This window comes from Eubalaena glacialis, chromosome 16 (genome assembly GCF_028564815.1).
Source record: "Eubalaena glacialis isolate mEubGla1 chromosome 16, mEubGla1.1.hap2.+ XY, whole genome shotgun sequence".
Lineage (NCBI taxonomy): Eukaryota > Metazoa > Chordata > Mammalia > Artiodactyla > Balaenidae > Eubalaena > Eubalaena glacialis.
In genome coordinates, this window is record NC_083731.1 from 78,846,961 (window position 1) to 78,866,585 (window position 19,625).

General features: G+C 35.2%; 1 protein-coding gene across 8 annotated transcripts in view; it reads right to left on the reverse strand.

Annotated features, from left to right (window-relative positions):
- Positions 1-19,625, reverse strand: part of NBEA (neurobeachin) — a 629,474-nt gene that overhangs the window by 111,050 nt on the left and 498,799 nt on the right. For all 8 annotated transcript variants that reach the window (XM_061171071.1, XM_061171076.1, XM_061171075.1 and 5 more), the window contains 3 exons: positions 11,125-11,242; positions 10,697-10,799; positions 4,511-4,626 (listed from right to left, as the gene is read on the reverse strand). In XM_061171071.1, the coding sequence (XP_061027054.1) occupies positions 4,511-4,626; positions 10,697-10,799; positions 11,125-11,242 (337 nt within the window). The remainder of the gene's footprint in view (positions 1-4,510; positions 4,627-10,696; positions 10,800-11,124; positions 11,243-19,625) is intronic.

Below are 19,625 nucleotides of genomic sequence, written 5' to 3' on the forward strand. Positions count from 1 at the left end.
TATATTCAGGGAGAGTACCTCAGGGTATTTATATTCATAACTTTTTCCAATTTGTCATTCTACTTCTGTATGAAGGTTCATTTTGTCTGGATAATCATCTACGTATGACAAAATTCTTAGAGTTCATGTAAAGCCCATCTTTTCTATGAGGCCTCCCTTGATTAGACTATCTCATACTAACCTTTCACTTCTCTAAACTTTCACTACAGTTTATGACACTTAATCACATGCTTTCTTGTATGTTCTAGATGTTTTCTTATGCAAATCTTGTTCTGATAATTAGATCTTAAATGGCTAGAGCAATGATACTCAAACTGTGCATGAGAACCACATAGAAGGCTCACTAAAACGCAGAGAGCTGGGCCCCACTCAGAGTTTCTGATTCAGCAGGTTTGAGGGGTCTGAGAATTTGCATCTTCAAGTCCCCAGGCAATACTAATACTGCCAGACAGGGGACCACACTTTGTCAACCACTAAACTAGAGCATATTACAGTGACTTCTACTTTTTATATAATGACATCGTGCATTCGATCATTTACTTACTTTTTTTCTTTGCCATACCTGTTGTCACTACTCTAATCCAATTTTTGACGCCACATTTTTTTTTTCCCCTTAGAGTGGCTTCTGCTTACTCTCTAGAGAATTTTTACTCACATTTCAATTTTCAACTTAAATGTTGCCTGTGAGAAGCCTATGAAAAGACTATGAGAAGCTTTTCCTGTAAATGTAATGCCTTCTGGACCTAAGACTTCAAATAGCTTTGTATATTTTCTCATTATAATAATTACGACTTTTTGCTGGAATTGCTGGTGTACATGTCTGTTTTCCTGACTATACTATGACCCCTTCAAAGGCAAAAACCATACTTCGCTTTCCTCTTAAGTGTCAGTGTGAAATAGAGTGTGTGGCACATAGTAAAGTGTTCAGTAACTATTTATTAAAATGATGAACAAGTTGATTTCATATCTAGAGTCCTGTAAGGCTCTCCTAACAGCTCTCCCTAACTTTAAGGCATTTTATTTCTGATTCATGCCACATATAACTAGCAGTTTAATTGTCCTGAAATTCCGTACTGCATTGCCTTCTACTACAGAACTATACTGACTCCTGGATTCAGGCTCCTTACAGTCTGGCTCTTACCTATAGCTCCAGTAGTATCTCCTATTATTCTCTGCTGCAGCCAATATATGATACTCATGTCCGCTGAACACATAACACATATTCAACTGGGAGAAATTTGTAAAGCTCTGCTCTTTTTCTTCTCCCCAAACACATTCATAAAATTTCTGTACTCTGCTTAGCTCTTGCAGCATTCACTATTTATAGCACTTATTCAGCACTTACAATCAGCTGCCTTAAAATGCTCTCTTATGTATATTTCATTCACCCATCTAGTTATACGCGCTCTGAGTTCCTAGTTCCTACCTTATACTTCTTTTTGTCGCATTGTCTACAACAGACAGACTTTAATGTTTAGTTATAATCATTGTAAAGAAAATACCCAATAAATTCTTAAAAGAAAAAACCCAGTGGTCTATACATTTTTTATGTCACCAAATAAAACAGACCTCAAGTACTCAAAAGAAGAAAGGAAGACAGTCAAATTCCCCTTACAATCTGCATGTTCTGGCTCAGAAACCCAAAAACTGTCTCAAACAGAAAAAAAGCCATGTCTATACTGCTCAGGGGGAGCTTTTAGAAGGGATCATGATGTTATCTCTATCAGACTGCAATCTTTCTAGAGATAGAGAAACAAACTCCCAGAAAGCAGAAGGCATGAAGTGGGTGGTGGTTATAGGTGGAAGTATACCACATTGTGGGAAATGTGGCTGACATGAGTAAAAGGCAGTGAAAAGAGATGGAGACTAGAAGAATCCTTTAACACAGTGAACTAGATAACACTCCATCCAGAGGATAGACAGAGAGAATGCCATCTTAGAGTAGCAGAACCTTTTAGTAAGAATACCAGCTCCACTGGAAACTGAACTACAAATGAGGTACATCACCCTGTCTTCCAGCGTTAACTCCGAAAGCTCCAAAGGGGTAGCACAGTCAAGGAAAAAAAAATCATGTGCTTATCTATGACATATGGTAGACAAGGAGTCTTGATAGATCCTTCAAGATAGATAATAGAAAAACCTAACAGAGGGAATATGGAAGAATACTGCAGAAGAATGAAAAGAGACTATTATCCTGAAAAATCAGGTAAAGATCCATGTAGCTGAAAACAATATACTGTATTAAAGAGAAGAAAATTTTAATAGAGTTGAAATCCTTCCTAATATGCAAAAGTATATGGACTCCAAAAAATAAGTGTTTCATAATAATATGGATTCTGGTAGTAAATTGTATTGACAAAGATAAGCAATGAATGAGAAGTAAATTGAGTTAAAGTTCTTATTTTGCATAGGAGTGGTTTAAAATGTTGATTCATTTTTGAGTTCAAAAGGAAGAGAAATATATTTTAGAGGATTTTTTAAAAAATTAAACATACCAATATTAATTCTCTAGGAGAATGAATAGCAAAAAGCCTATGTTCTAAATCACTAAAAAAGTAGGCAAAATTTATTTATATGGCCAAAGAAAAACAAAACAATGTGAAAGGCAAGAAAATATTGAAAGCAATAGTATAATACAAGATGATATAAGACCAAACATATCAGTTATTAAAACAGATGGAGAGACTTCCCTGGTGGCGCAGTGGTTAAGAATCCGCCTGCCGATGCAAGGGACATGGGTTTGAGCCCTGGTCCAGGAAGATCCCACATGCTGCAGAGCAACTAAGCCTGTGCGCCACAACTACTGAGCCTGTGCTCTAGAGCCTGTGAGCCACAACTACTGAGCCCGCGTGCCACAATTACTGAAGCCCGCGTGCGTAGAGCCCGTGTTCCACAACAAAGAGAAGGCACCGCAATGAGAAGCCTGCACACCGCAATGAAGAGTAGCCCCTGCTCGCCGCAACTAGAGAAAGCCCGCGCAGCAACAAAGACCCAACACAGCCAAAATTAAATAAATACATTAATTAATTAATTAATTAATTAATTTAAAAAAAAGACAGATGGAAACAGATATCAAACATGGCTACTGAAAGATTTAAAGTCCAAGATAGAGTTAAAACTTGAAATTCCACCTATGCTCTAGGACACAGAGTTGGCAGATCTGAGATTCTATCCCCTTCACTTTGGTAATGAAGCTTATGCTACATCATGCTGTTCACCTAAATATGCTAATGAAAAGATTCTTTATATTTCAGATGTTTAAGTTCATTCTATCTCTATATGTAAATGTGTTAATTAAATAGTATAACATATTTCCTTTATCTTTGAGGAAGTAAATAGGTTTCTTTAGGATATATACATTGTATACACTGATATGTGAATATATATGAAGTATGTCATGAAGATATATGTATATAATGGAGATGTGTGTATAAAATATATAATAAAATTAATATATGTAATAAAACAGTTCTTTGGTTGTAGCTCTAGCATCCTATTAGCAAAGGAATTAACATTACAATATGTATTAAATGATTAAAATGCAAAACCATTTCAAACAACTTTTTTATCCCTTTTGTTGACACATCAAGTTCTCTTGTCTATGTAATACACATCTATATCATCCATATTTAATATATGCCATAGTATCCATATTCACACATATGATAGATTAAAAAGAGGAATATTACAGTTATCCTTTTAAGCAATGATTCAGAGAATAGGGCTCTCAATTCATAGTTCTGAGCATTCATTCATAAAAGAACAATGATCATAGGTAAGCATATGCATTTATGTAGTTTTAAATTCATCCTATTGTAAAAAGTTTTTGTAGAGCCTGATTTACAGAAGTAAACTCTTTGTAATTCAACATGAATAAGGGCTTTGGAGATTAATTTAGTAAAAAAGAAAGAGGTACTTAAATCTCATAGACAGGTTCAGCCACTGACAACCACTGATTTAGCAGAAAAACAAAGCCACTGCCTTCTCTTAATTTACAAGCATGGTACCGCCGAGGTTGATGGCAGTTACTCATCATTTAGAAATGTAATCTGATTTTATATTTTCATTTGAAGATTTTAAGAAAAAAAAAATGCTGTAACCCAATCATGCCATAATCCAGGTGACATCTGTACTAGGCGGAATCCTGTTGTTATTCTCCTGTCTAGCTGCTACTGCTGAGAATGACAAAGTAGTGAAATTACATTTTCCCATTATTATTTCCAGACACTCTCTGGCAATGGTTTGTTGACTCTAATAAACCGTCAGACAAAGCTGTCAGCAAAGGAAATGGCAGAAGGAGAGCAAGAAAAAGCCTCTTCAACAATAAATGCATCTAAACCTTGGTACTAGCTTGTATAGTTTCTGATAGCAATTTAACGTGAGTGCTTCAATATTTATTCTAATGCTGTATTTGAATTCTAAGGCGAACAATGCATTCCATCAAGTCACATTACCAAAGATTTTTGATGAACATAAACATATTATGAGATTAAAGAATCAGATGTCTTACCTGCTATAGTATTAAGAAACATCAAATATTCGAAGTTTGAAATTTCCCTTCTTTGCCAACGCTGAGTCATGTTGGAAGATTTATAAAGCTGTCGAGGAGTGGCTAGTGATATCCTCCTAGCAATTAAGCAAATCATAACAGTCTCTTTTAACTCATGACTTTTAAAAGTCCAGTAATAACTAATGTATTGATTTGATATTATTCAATTTATGGTTTATCCTTCTGAGATACATTACAAAATATATTTTAGCTGTAGATATTAGCAAAATTTGAAAAATCTGTTATAGAGAAGATATATTTATTTACTAAGGATAACCCAATATGAAAGCACCTATTTGTATAATATGGCTCCAAGTGGGTATTTTATAAGTCAATAACAAAAAAAGGTGAAACTATGCTCAAAATAAGTCAAAGTAGCTTTTGAACACTACAGCAAACCTACTCCATACTATAAAGCTAGGTAGACAGTCAGCAGCTTAAACGCATTTGACTTAACCCTTATATACTAATGCTGCCACTGAACTTTCCACGCCTGCCTCTGCGCAGGGTGTGCACACATGCACAGCCTCTAACCACACAACACCCATCCCCCTATGAGGTCAGAAACAAACGACTGGGAACTTTGAAAATGTACGAATTCATAAGGGACATAGGAATATCGTAAGGGAGTAAATCAGGATAATTTGTGTAAATTATGAACCTTTGAAGGTACAATGTGTTCCTATAAAAAATAATGAAAGCTGGCTGTATTTGTAGAAGTATGATAAGGCTAACTGATTTTCTAAAACGTTCACCACTTAAAATAGAAGTTCCCAAACTTTTTGTATTTATACCACCTTCAGGGTCTCAGGAATTTTTTCATGGTGCCCCTAGCCCAAGAGAGACACCTAACGGTTCTGTTTATTACGTAGTTAGGTCTAAATAACTGAATACTTGAGCCTTAACAACTTAGTAGCTGTTTGAGAATATAATACTCAAAAATTGAAAGAAAAATAATATTTTATTTCATTCTTAACTAACCACAATTACTTAACTAAAGGAATGTACTGCACACCTGTTGGTCACTGTGCAACTTAAACCTTGGAATCATATCTGACACCACCACCTACAATGCCTGTTCCACATGAATTTTCATGCAGCACTTTTTTTTTTTTTATTACCAGAGCAACCCCTATAAACTAGTTTCACAAAGCTAAGATGGCATCAAAAAGAATGCAAGAATGCAGTCCTATCAAATGTTGAAACTTAGAACTAACTCATGCTAAGAGTTTCTGCAGAATCTGATAGATGTTGTGTTTCCCTAAAAAATATAAAATGCCCTGCAGTAGCCCTGAGAGTGCACTGTGACATCTCAGGGCTCCGTGGTGCTTATTTTGGGAACTGTGGACCTAAGACTATTTTTGTCACCCATGTATTATTATCATATGTTTCTATTCACATGGGATCTTAATAGCCATGGCAGGAGCTAAGATATATGTTAGCTGAGGTAAAGGAGGGAGGAAGGAAGAATGGGAAGAAACTTGTTATCTCAAATTCAAATCTGAATTAAGAATTTAAAAAATAATTATGTGTAACTCAATGTTTAAAATATTAACGTAATATGTTGTAGCAGCCTGGTCACATATTAACATTTTTGAAGAACTTTCCTAGTTACATATATTTGAGATAATAGATCCTACTGACTCCAAAAGAACTATGTAAGTCTAATGATTCACTTCATTGCAATAGTAAAGGGTATATATATTCCATACTTCAATTCTATAATCCAGCATACTTTTCAATTAATTGGTAATATGATTTTCACAGGGCTACTTAAAGGGCTTCCAGATTTTGATCCATACTGGCACCACTTTTCAAAATTTTCCAGATACACTCTCATTCATACAACTATTTATGTTATAAACTTTTGCCTTGATTCTGACTTTGTCATGGCAACATGCTAAAATATTTTCTGAATTATCAAAGAATAAACTATGTTTACCCAATTTTTATTTGCTACTATTATAATTATGTGCTCAGTCCAACTTTTGTTGGATTACTATCATAATCATATTCTTGCTAATCTGACTAAAATCCTTACCTGCAGCATGCTTCGTCTGCTAAAAGCAATGTATATAATAAAGTTGTAAATTTATTTGTTGACATTTTAAACCTAGACAATTTAAGAAGAAAATTGCTGATCTGGAAATAATTCTGCGCACCAAAAACACTCAAAAACCAAGACCAAACAAATCCCGATAAGGGGAAATAGGAGGAATCATGGGAGAAAGTTATCATGTCATTCTTAGAGTATGCAGTGGTGAAGAAAAATATGGGCAAACGAAATGAATTTAGAAAATCAGATTACTATTAGCAAGTTCAGGGAAAGGATCAGCTTTTCCTGTTTACTGCTCTCTCTTTTCTACTATAAACTCACTGAGAGCAGGAACTGTTTTACATACTGTTATGTCCTTAGCATCTAGCAATGCTTGACCTATATAGTAGGGTCTCAATAAGTGTATACCAAAAGACTTGAATTATTGGACATCTATCCTAAAATTAAAAAATGGCTAAAGAGAGATGAAATTCAAAAAAAAATTAAATAATTCAATCATAAGGAGAAGCAAAATGGGAAACAGTAAATCAATAGGGCTATTCAAAATATCCTATAAAAATTTAGATACTAGAATGAGGATAGTTGGTACATATTTGGGCTACAGTAAAATGCTTTTAGAACTGGGGGATAAGAAGAAGATAAAATTGCCCTGTGGAAAAAAATATTAAGTACCATAACAAATGGTGACCATTTAAAATCATTAACCCTATGTATGCAACCAGGTATATTCTTAGTAAGTAAAGAATCTAACTAAATCCAAAATTTATTGATTGTAATGACTGTCTGAATAGAAAATACATTAACCAAATAATGGCAATCAGTATGGAGTCTAGAAAATGGGCAAGTTTTTTGTCAGTATTTTTCTTTTGTTACGCAGGGGTAAAGGTATTGTTCTTTTGACCAATGTGGATCACTTTGATAGAAGACACAAAATAGAAATTAAGAGAGTGGGCTATGATCTTGGGCAAGATAAGTAACTTATCTAAACCAAAAATTTCCTATCTGTAAAATGGGATATGAATACCATTAAGAATCCACATTAAGAACATGGTTGTTTTAAGAATTAAGGGCTGAGGGCCCCTCTGCGATGTGAGGACACATCGAGAAGATGACCATCTATGAATCTGGAGTTGGGATCTCACCAGACACCAAATCTACTGGTGCCTTGATCTTGGACTTTCTAGCCTCCAGAATTGCCAGAAATAAATATCTGTTGTTTATAAGCCCAAAACAAACAAATAAAAAATAATTAAAGGAAATAATGCTTATAAACTAAAACACAAAGTATAGTCCCTGGCACATGGGGAATGCTCAGCAAATGAGACCCATGGATATAAATTAAAGGGGCATTCATTAGGCTATGCTAGCTTAGTGGAAATATTCCTTCTGTTCTAAATTTTTGGAATGTGATCTCTTCGGTGGGCTTGCCCAAAAAGCGGCCTAAATGATATGTGAAGTCAATTTTCTGGCAGTATACCTGCTTTTGAGTTTGATCATTTTTGTTTGTTTCTAAAGCAGTCTCCTATGGGCTTAGCTTAGAGGAAGTTCCCTAGAGTTTGATAAATTCTGCTTTAAACTGACAAAACCCAATGTCAAAAAAAACAAAGCAAAGAATGGATCCCTTGGTGATTTTACCAAGATACTCTCAGCTGGGAAGGCTTCTACTTGTAGGAGCCAGACATCATCCCTTCCCTTTGACAATTCTCTAAGTGTAACAGGATCTTACATATCACACACACATATATTTATACAAGTATGTGTCTATGTCTATTTACCTACCCACCTACCTACCTACTTCCTCACCTACCTACCTATCCATATCTGTGTATGCATGCATGTATGTGTATAGTGTGTATGTGTGTTCACTGTTCACAAAGTGCCTTCATTTTATGATCTCAAGACATTCGTAAAACATCTCTTTGCAGAGATACTGTTCCCATTTTATAGCAGATGAAAGTGTCATTCCCCTTGCCTAATGTTATTCATTCTTTCAACATATATGTATTGAGCTCCTACTAAGTATCAGGCTCTATCACTGCCAGTAGTATCAGGTCTAAGCCTAGATTCAGTGTTCCTCTTACCCCCATCTGCTACTTCTAAGTCTATATATCACAGCAAGTATACAAAACTGAATTTGCAAGTATTTTATTAGGAAACTAATAATGAGTTGAGCCTTTGGGGGGAAAGCCAAGGGGACAACAAAAGAGTGTTTTAAGAAAGAATTTCCAAACTTACTAAACATCTATTTTGTTTCCAGTTTTTCTATCAAGAAGAATGATCTTCCAAAAATCAAAGAGAGACCAAATGTGGTTAAAAGGAAAATAATGCTCATAAAAGGTAAGGAATATAGTACAAGAGCTTCTAGTTGTTTTTAATGAATTCAGGTCTGGACAAGTCTAACAGTACTAAAGGAAATTAGAAAACTCTATTGGTAATCTTTGAAGAATCATGATCATTGAGAAGTACGCCAGGAGGCAGATGATTATTTTTTAAAAGGAAAAAGTTAGGCCTATTTGTGAGTTCTTAATGTCAATTCCTGGAAAAATTCTTGAATTGATGATTAAACAATTTGTAAGTACTTGGGAAAGGAAGTAGTGATTACTATGAGTCAGCTTAGATTCAATAACAAGTCTTGCAAAACTAACTTCATTTTCTTTTTTTGATAGATTAAATGCATTTTTCTTTTGACCTGTATTTTATATAAGTACTTCATTATCTACTAATGTCTTAATTTAATATTGTCATTCAACTAGCAAATATCCTGGGCATGTGCATACATGTCAGTGAATTGGTCTTACACTGTAAACTTAATACAAGAATAGATAACTTTGTAATGCAGGGTAACTCCAGTTGAGTAGCACTTAAAAAGCACCTTTGCAATTAGGCAGTGTGCTAAGTATTGTAGATTAAAAGATAAATAAGACACAGTCCCTGTCTTTTACATGTCTGTAGCCTGTTTAAGAGAAGATAGACAAAGATTAGTTTTCCTTTCCATGCATGCAGTGCTCTGCAACAATTCCCAGGGACTTAATGATCTATGTGGAAGACACTGTTGCTTGTCTGTCCAAAGCCAACATAGAAAATGTATTTTTTTCAGGTAGGAAGTGGCAGGGAGTTGAGATATATTTTTCCTTGAATTCTAGGGGATAGTTTGGCTTCGTGTTCAGCATTCAGTGATTGTTTTAGGGGCAGGAAGGTGACCCCATTCTGGCCAAAGGGACCTGAGATAAAAATTGCTAAAGGCTTCTAAATATACTCCGTCCTAAAACACAGAACTTCAAGGAGAAATCCTTTGTGTCTTTTTCCTACTTGAATGCAGTTGTGTGAAGATGTGGTGTCTGGAGCACTGGTGGTTATTTTGTGAATATGAGGCCAACTGAGAGTCCTGACATCACTGAACCTCTGAGCCAATACTAGCAACTCCTTCTTAACTCCAGATCTTTCATAAAACAACCCCCCCGAAGCAAAACTTATTGCTTAAGCCACTTTTAGTTAGGTATTCAGTCACTTGGAGCCAAAAACCAACTAACTGATATTAGTGATAAACATAATTACTGACTATGTTTTCTACTTAGAATAGTATTTTTCAATAAAATAAGATTTCAAAATAATGCTTTTAAAATACCAAGATGAAAGATTTAAGAAATGATTAAAATCACATCATAATTAATGACTATTAATCTCAATAAACTCTGAGAGTTTTATTACTTTAATGAAGAAGCATTTATACATAGCATTTATAAAAACAATTTGTATGCTATTACACAACAATTAATCACAAACATTATGAGGCTTTTGGTGTGTCTTTTGTGAGATCTTCAGCAAAAATGTCTTAATTATGTGCCAGCTATAATATGCAATCAACTTTTTTACTTCCTCATTTATATATGTGTTAAATAAAATTATGCCCTATTCTGTCATTCTTAAAATAGCTGTTTTCATAACCTCTTTCCCTACAAATGACCTGCAGAGGAAGACAATTCCTTGATTTTCAAAATAATTATAATGGTATAAACTTATTTAGATTTCCATCGTATTGAGATTGAAATATGTTAACAAACCGTAGATAATGTGTAATATGATACAATTACCTGGCTTGCGGCAAACCATAGCTGGTCCCTACTCCAACCCGAGGCAAGCTATAGACGACTTTTTTTACTGTTGCTTGATCAGGGAAATTAAACATAACTGAGGCTGTGGTAAGAAGAAAAAACATGATTTAGAAAACCACAGGAGAGCTAACCATCAATTTCAGAAATCATTTTCAAGTGCCCTTCATGATTTATTGGTAAAGGTAATGAATCTTCATGGAAAATCAGATTTCTGTGTAACTTTATCCATGAGAAATCTAGGATTAATGTTTTCAAGCAAATTAATTCTTTTTGTATTTTTATTTTAGCGAGGGCATATCAAAGAAAGAAATAAAACAGAAAAAAAAATCAAGTCAGTATCACACCATGTAAATGAATAACATCCAAATACGAGCACATTTTCTTTCAAAATATTTAAGGGGACTTACTTCGGTTTGCCATAAATACTTCCAAAGCAGTGTTTTGTAGAAGATAACGTCTTGAAAATACAGCTCGTATCTCGCTGAACATCCATTTTCCATGAAGTCCCTCAGTGTATGCAAGAACCTAAAATAAATAGTTTAAAGGGAAGCGTCAGTTAAATACGTGTCTAAGACTCAGTGTGACAATACCTTAGTGCTGTATAAAACTCAGTAAATTAGGGATTATCTTCCTGAATTCATGATATATCACAATATTGTCAAACATTTGATTCTGTATATTTGCGAAATTTCTACCTTTCTAAATTTTTAGTTGGCTCATGAAGAAATGAAGGGACAGAAAAGTTATATGTTCAAGGTGACCCTGTGACTTAAAATAGAAAACGTGTTATGCTTTTGTGGTCTTGTATATGATTGGTTGGACCACGTGGCCTGACATACACTTTTGGTTCTTTTCTAATGTCACTTTTCCTCCCTCTTCCTTGCTTAACGAAAGCCCACTTAGCCCCAAAGTGTCCATGTGGTCAACCCCAGGCAAGGGGCCATGACTGATCTAAGCCAGGGGTCAATGAACATTTTTGGTAAAAGGCCAAATAGTAAAAAATTTTAGGCCTTGCAGGCCATCTGTCCTCCTCACAACTATTCACCTTTGCCACTGTGGTGTGAAAGCAGTCACAGCCAATGTGCAAATAAATGGGCATGACTTTATTTATAACAATGGCCTGAATTTGTTCCTGAGGTCAGAGTTTGTCTGATCCATGGTCTAAGCCAATCATGAAAAAGTTATTCTTTGCTTTTTCCAAATTCCCTTGCATCTAGGGGCAAGGACATTTGACCCAGAACTGGCTAATGAGAACAAAACCAGTCATTTGGGGATGTTTCAGAAAAGCTGATAAAATGAGTCATATGTAGCTGGCACACTCCTTTCTCTTCCTTGCTTGAATGGAGATATAATGGCAGAAACTATAGCAGCAATTGTGTAGCCTTTAGAGGAAGGCCAAGGGAATCCCAGCAAGGTTGGCGCTAATATTAAGTTACTGAAACAGTCTCAGCAACTATCCATATCTGGACTTCTTCTTCCATGATACAGATAAATCCATATTTGATTAACCCACTGCAATCAAATCTGCAACACTTTCCTTCCTGATACACCAATGTATTTTAACAATACATAAACACATTCTCTACTTGCACTGGTGTACCCTGTATAATCTACTACACTTATATTTGCTTTGGTGAAAGCAGAAACTAGTTACTGAGTTTTACATACATGATATTCCTTAAGGTTTGAGAACAAGTTATGAAGTCCTTTTTCACATTTCCTTTCTCTAGGAATTATATATCTCTGTGTGTATATTATACATTATATAATTATATTATAATTATATTATGTTATCTATTCGTCTTTTTATTTTTTGAAAATTCCATTTTCTAGCTCCTTAATCCAGTTTTTGTCTTCCTCTACACACTGGAAGGTTTTTGGAGGCAGTGAGACATCTATTTAAATCATGAAACATTTTGGAGCCAGTCACAGTCTTATTTAAAACGTGGCTCTGCTATTTACTAGCTACAGGAACTTGGAAAAATTATTTAACTCTACCTGATTTTTGTCACCTGAAAAACAGTGATAATAATACTCATTACTGGTTAATTTAAGTGGAGACAATGAAAGTAAAGTGCATGGCCTAGCTATTGTTGAAGTTCTGTTTATATGTCCTTTCTGTTGAGCATAAAGTGACAACTGTTTTTCAGTTTCTACATGTAAAACTTCTCTTTATACATTTCACAGAAGGATTACAGTGACTTGCCACAATTTATATTAATACATGCTTACCTGGGTGCAACAGTTTCCAGATTTGAATTTCATAGACTAGCATAATTTTTTTTAAATGGAAAGAGTACTAATACAGGATTGATAACTCTTATTTTGTCAGGTAGGAATAATTTTAAGACAGAACAGCCACACCAACAAAAACGATCTTTCACTATGACCATTATTTCACTAATATATATATATAAAGGCCATTTGAAAACCCAAAGAGTAAAATGAGCATAATCTCAGAAAAAAGGAGAGATCTTCCCATGAAAGCTGTGTTGGCACCCTTATACTAAATCTGGTATGCCAGGAGGATGGATGGAGATTTTATATACATATATATATATATAATGTATATTATATATAATATTTTATATATTATATTATATATAAAATATGTATAATATTTATATATAATATGCATATTAGGCTGTATATAATATATATAGAGAGATATATATTAGTGTGTGGGTATATATATAAACACATATATACACACACTAAAATTGTTATCTTTCTCTTTGGGAACCATGATGTAGTGAACATTTGACCAAGTATTCCCTTCCATTAAGCATGTTATCAGTTTATTTTACTTCTAGCAGGCAGGTGGCTCTCAAACACATAGAAGTTGGTTTGACTCCTTAAGTGCCCCATGCAAAACTGTCTTACCAACTGTGCCAGTTATCAAATTATTGCTTCCCAGCTCCAAATTCACCCTTCATTGTTTATCTTGGGAAAGTGAACCTGTGCCCTTTATTTTTCCTTTGCTAGCCGACACCATGTCGAGGTCTATCAGGAAAGGACTCTGAAGAGATGATGCAGAAGAAAGGGGTTTTTTTTCCTGGTTCTGCGTGCTCACCTAGCAGGTCCCTGCAGAGCGTGGGCTTCTCCAGTGCCCGGCTCCTGCAGTGTGTGATGGCTGACAGCAGCCAGTGACTAGCAGTTCTCTCCAGGACCCCCTGCCACAGACAGTTTTGTAACAGAGTGCTCTGGTGAGAACCCTCCCATACACAGATTCACCAACTCCCTAGAGGGTGGTTTTCGGGAAAGTTCCAAAAGGCAGAGCTCCAGCGAGCTCCCTCAGCAGGGCACCAGAGTGACTTCTGTACCATGAAGGGAACTATAGCCATGTCCTCTCTAACAAGGCCAGGAGGCCTCTTCTTGGGTTCAGTGTCAGCTCAAAAGACAGTGGCTGCTCCTCATATATGCTGTTTCCTATATTTTTTAGAGTTCTTTTTATTTCTTACTAACCACTCCCTGTTTCTCCAATATCCTGTTATACTTTATAATTATTTCTGTTTTTATAAATTATAACACTTTCCCTGTTTAAATTGCTATGTGGCTTCTTTCTCTTGACTGGATCCAAACTGATACAGGAACTCAATCAGTTCTCCTACCACCGCTTTCACAGCTCCAGGTTGGGACCACAACAGTCCTCAGGGACCCTCAGCAGCAAGAAAAAAGGAAACTGAGATAATCAGAGGAACTCAGTAAAGCCTGGAGGCAAAGAGTAAAAGGAGACAGAACAAAATTGAAAGAAAATTATTTTGCTAGCGGCCAATAAACAGCTCAGGAGGCAAATTCCAAAAGATAGACCCAAAGGTCCAAGCTATTTTGAACAGGGCAGCATCATCTGAACGAGCGGTACAGTCCTTACCAGAGGGGCCGAGGGAAAGAAAATCTTACTTTACAGTCACCCATGTTATAGTTAAGCTTTTGAAATCCTTTAAAGACAATGCTCTGAGATGTTCATAATTCCCTGCCAGGAAACCCAACAGAGCCTAGAGTCTTCGTTTTTTTTTTTTACAGCAAGCCACCTCCTACTTTCTCTTCTTGTTTCCTTCAAGATTGATTATGGAATGAAACTCTCCTAAAATTTTTTTATTAAAAAATCTTTGGCTGGCATCCAACTTAGAGTTATCATGTACTAACCTCCAATATCTCTTCTCTGACATCACTTTGTTTGAATTCTGCGCCTGGCACTTATTTATTTTTTTGTTTGTCAGTCCCCTCCCTGTGACGTGAAAGTTCCATGAGAACAAGGCCCTCATCTATCTTATTTACTGCTCAATACACAGAGCTTAAAGCAGTGCCTGGCACAGATGTGCTCCATATACATTTGTTTGTTGAATAGATCAGCAAGAGAAACGGACAGCGATAATACATATGGGGAAGGTTACAAAGAGATCTTACAAAGTACGTGCATCTCTGACTCCTTTGCTGAACTGGAAAAAGCTTTCCAGTTTCGCCTCAGACTTCTCGTGTTTATTATCCTAATGGTGGAGCCCATCAGAGGTCTCTTCTGTCTATAGATTTAATCAAGATCTAAACAAAGTGATCTAAATAGAATAACTGGTTTCTCTTTTCTAGTAGTTTAATCTGCACCCACAAGGAACTCTAGACTGGGTTATACCCCATCTTGGAAGACCCTGTCCCCATAAAAAGGATTCCTTCACGCTAGAGGGTTGGGCTAAGGTGTTTTAGTTCATAGACTTATGCCTCGCACTTAAGAAAAATGTATACTGAGGTGTGTCACAGAATATCATCTGACACCCCTCTTGAGCAACAACTTTATTTCTGATAAGTAATTAGACTTTTTTTGTAGTGAAATTAATATAGATAGGATGGAAAATAAAATGTAAAAACATGATGAATGGTTAAGATGAACCACTAGCATTCAAATAAATTTTGTGATTGCCATGACCGCCTGGGACTATACCGCAAGTCCCCTTTCCTCTCCTCTGCTCGTATGCAACGAGAGGGTAACCAAGAGAGAGCTCACCTACACACACTTGGTGGCTCGTGGAGGCTAAAGTAGAAAGCTGTTAGATTGGAGGCAGAGTGATCGGTTAGGACGCTGCTTCGGGCAAGTGATGAGGAGTTTAATCAGTTTGTATATGCTTCAAAAGTGCAAAGGAATATCATTTATAGCTGACTAAATACTGAGTTTATGGCATGTTTATATAAAAATCTGGGCATCAAGCATAGATCTGAAATATGACCTGATACCATAAAATTGCCTGTATTTTATTTATACCTCTACTAGTTACATAGTGTTCTGTAAGTTTCAGGACCTTCTATAATAACTCTTTAAGTTACTTTTTCATTATAGTCCAAGATATTTTTCTAAACCATATAAGTACTTTCATTTATACTTGAGGTTTGTGGTTTTGTTTTCTTTCTTAAGTCGACCTTCCCATATCATCTGGTTTGTGCTTGCTGGCCTCTCCGAATTATTTAATATACTATGAAATCAATCAACAAATGCTAACTAGCCTATTCAGTTTCATTTTATGAAAATTGAATAAAGATAACTTTTATTACATCATATAGGTCATAAATAAGAAAATTAAAGCATCTTGATCATAAATTTTATGCAACTTTTGTGATTTTCTTAAGCGACCACTGAACTGTTTTGAGCTAAGGGCTTAATATCCAAAAGAAGTGAAGGGAGAGAGAGATCATGCCGGCTTTATACCCTGAGGTCTGTCCCACTCACTTATGAACTGAAGCACACAGGACATAATATAAAACAAATGTAATAGAGACCCCTTGTAAACCACTTCGCCCGAATGTGTGCTTAACACATATTATTTCATGATTGTGTTGAAGAAAAATAGGGTTGCTGTGCACTCATGTGTATCAGACATGCATATTTGTCAGAAACATGGGTATGGCTGTCAAATCAGTTTCATTTTTTTTCTTTTAAAGGCAGCTAATATTGTGTGACCTAAAAAGTACTTGTTTAGTGAGAGCTTTGCTGATCTCAAATCATCTGATGCATATATTAGAACAAGTATTTGGATATGAAAAAAACTAAATTTTGCTTCAAGTTATATTTTCTGTTAAGAATTGATGAAAATGATGTGAAGGGGTGGAGAGACATGCCCTGTTCAGTGTTCATGAGGCCATGATATCCAACAGACACTTGCAGCTTGAACAGTTTAATTAAAGGGCTGTTAGTGCAATGGAAAGCTGTAACCCCCATTACTTTTATAATTCTGTACAAATTATCAATGATTCTGGATGGGACAAATATATTCAGGATGGAATAGTTCAAGAGTAATTTGAGGTTTGCATTCATAAATGATCATCCCTGCTCTTTTCCCTTTGGCCAGATGAATGAAGAGGAGTCTGATGCCCAGAAGGAAAGCAGAACCACAAAATGGAAGAAGTTTGGGTTCTAAAATGACCATGTGGAAGATCATCTCTGACGGGCAGTTGCCGTCACGGTACACGGGGTGAGGACGTGGGAAGCAGCGAAAACTGCAAGACGTTTGGAACTCCCTACTCCCAGTTCTCACCACCTGTCTTGGTGATACTATTTCCTCACCAAAGGCACGGAGAGCATAAGATATAAGAAATAATTATTTAGAAGTGCATGGAAAAAAGGAAATAGCAACACAATGGCCTAGCCTCTTCTAACTGGGCAATGAATAACTCTCCAAGAAGTAAGTTAGGTACGCATAACTTAAGAGTAAGTTTCCAGATCCTTAACTTCTTAAAATCTCTCTGCCTGAAAATGAACATGTGAGGGAAATACAGGTTCTCTTTCCCATCTCTCTTTTCCCACTGCCCTTCTCCAATTAAAAAAAAAAGGGTGGGGGGCTCTCTATGGTGTATTATCTGGGGTATAAAATCTGTTGAGGGGCTAGGAGCCTCAAATAACGGACAATTCAAAATTCTGATGGAAGTGCTGGAAACTGTATGCCCTTAATGACTGGATTTAAAAAAATCTTTTTGCAAGTTAAATGGTTTCCTAATTCTTTACTTTCAAAGAGTTGAAGTTGGATCTAATCGGGCTGTCAGTTGGGAGATAATTAAAAATAATTTTTCACGATAGATCATTAGGTGATTTCTAGCATACAACTTAGAAGTGGTACAAAAAGCTATATGAATACGCTGTAATAAAACTTCAACATCCTTCTATTTATTTACAATTTAAAACTGTGAACAAGATTTTTCAATATATCTACAAAAAATAAAGTTGGAAACTACAAAGAGGTATCACCACACACTGGTCATAATGGCCATCATCAAAAAGCCTACAAATAATAAATGCTGGAGAGGGTGTGGAGAAAAATGAACCCTCCTACACTGTTGGCGGGAATATAAATTGGTGCAGCCACTATGGAAAGCAGTATGGTGGTTCCTTAAAAAACTGAAAATAGAGTTACCATATGATCCAGCAATCCCGCTCCTGGGCATATATCTGGACAAAACTATAACTTGAAAAGATACATGCATCCCAATGATCATTGCAGCACTATTTATAATAGCCAAGACATGAAAGCAACCTAAATGTCCATCAACAGATGAATGGAGAAAGAGGATGTGGTATATATACACAATGGAATATTACTCAGCCATAAAAAAGAATGAAATAATGCCATTTACAGCAACACAGATGGACCTAGAGATTATCATACTAAGTGAAGTAAGCCAGACAGAGAAAAACAAGTATCAGATGATATGGCTTATATGTGGAATCTAAAAAAAATATACAAATGAACTTATTTTCAACACAGAAATAGACTCAGACATGGAAAACAAATTTATGGTTACCAAAGGGGAAAGGGATAAATTAGGAGTTTCGGATTAACATTTACACACTACTATATATAAAATAGATAACCAACAAGGACCTACTGTATAGCATAGGGAACGATACTCAATATCTTGTAATAACCTATAAGGGAAAAGAATCTGCAAAAGAATATGTATATATATATATATATATATATATATATATATATATATATATATATAAAACTGAATCACTTTGTTGTCTACCTGAAACTACCATAACATTGTAAATCAACTATACTTCAATTTAAAAAAAAGAAAATTAGGAGTAGCTTTAATATTGATTCCTGTATTGTTCTAGCAATAAATAATATTCATATGTGGATATACTAACCATTCATCTCATTAAGAGATGAATTTCCAGTAGCATTTTACTTTTCATGTTTAATAATTATTTTTCAAATCTCACAATATATTTATGTTGTATGATTGTAAGCTGATAATATTTGTAACAATAATTTGTTCCAGAATAAAAATGTTAAGCACGTTGAATTTTATGGCTTTAGGAATTAAAAATATTAAAATTTTAATTCATTAGTATATGCTTTCTGCATATTGGTAGAATATAATGATCAATATAAGACTTTCAAGCATAAAATATTTTTAGAATAGATACATTTTGGGGAGGGAATCAAATGGAAATATTTGTTGAGTGAGAAAGAGGAATTATATAAAATGTCCATTTGAAAAAAGAGATTATTTGTACATTTTAAAACACATGATGATGGTAACCAAATCATTATTCTTTTGGATATATTTGATTCTACTGGGCATATCTGAAAAGTGAGTAAGAATTTTATTTTAAAATATCAATGTGTAGGAACGTGCTGGATACCACATCTTTTAAAAAGTTTTAAACTTATGAAAAAATTTAAATGTTAACTTAAACATGTGTAATATGGTATAAAATACTTTACAGGGTGGATGAAAAAAAGAGGACAATTACAATGGACCCACCCTGCACAATAAAGAAAACCTCAAATATCTGATGGAAGAGTCTTACTTTAGCCTCTTATCCAAGTAATAATGAATACAGTCATCAAAATAAAACTGTCAGGGGTAGGCACTATAATCAGTAAAATCTAAAATGGACCAAAAAATGATCATT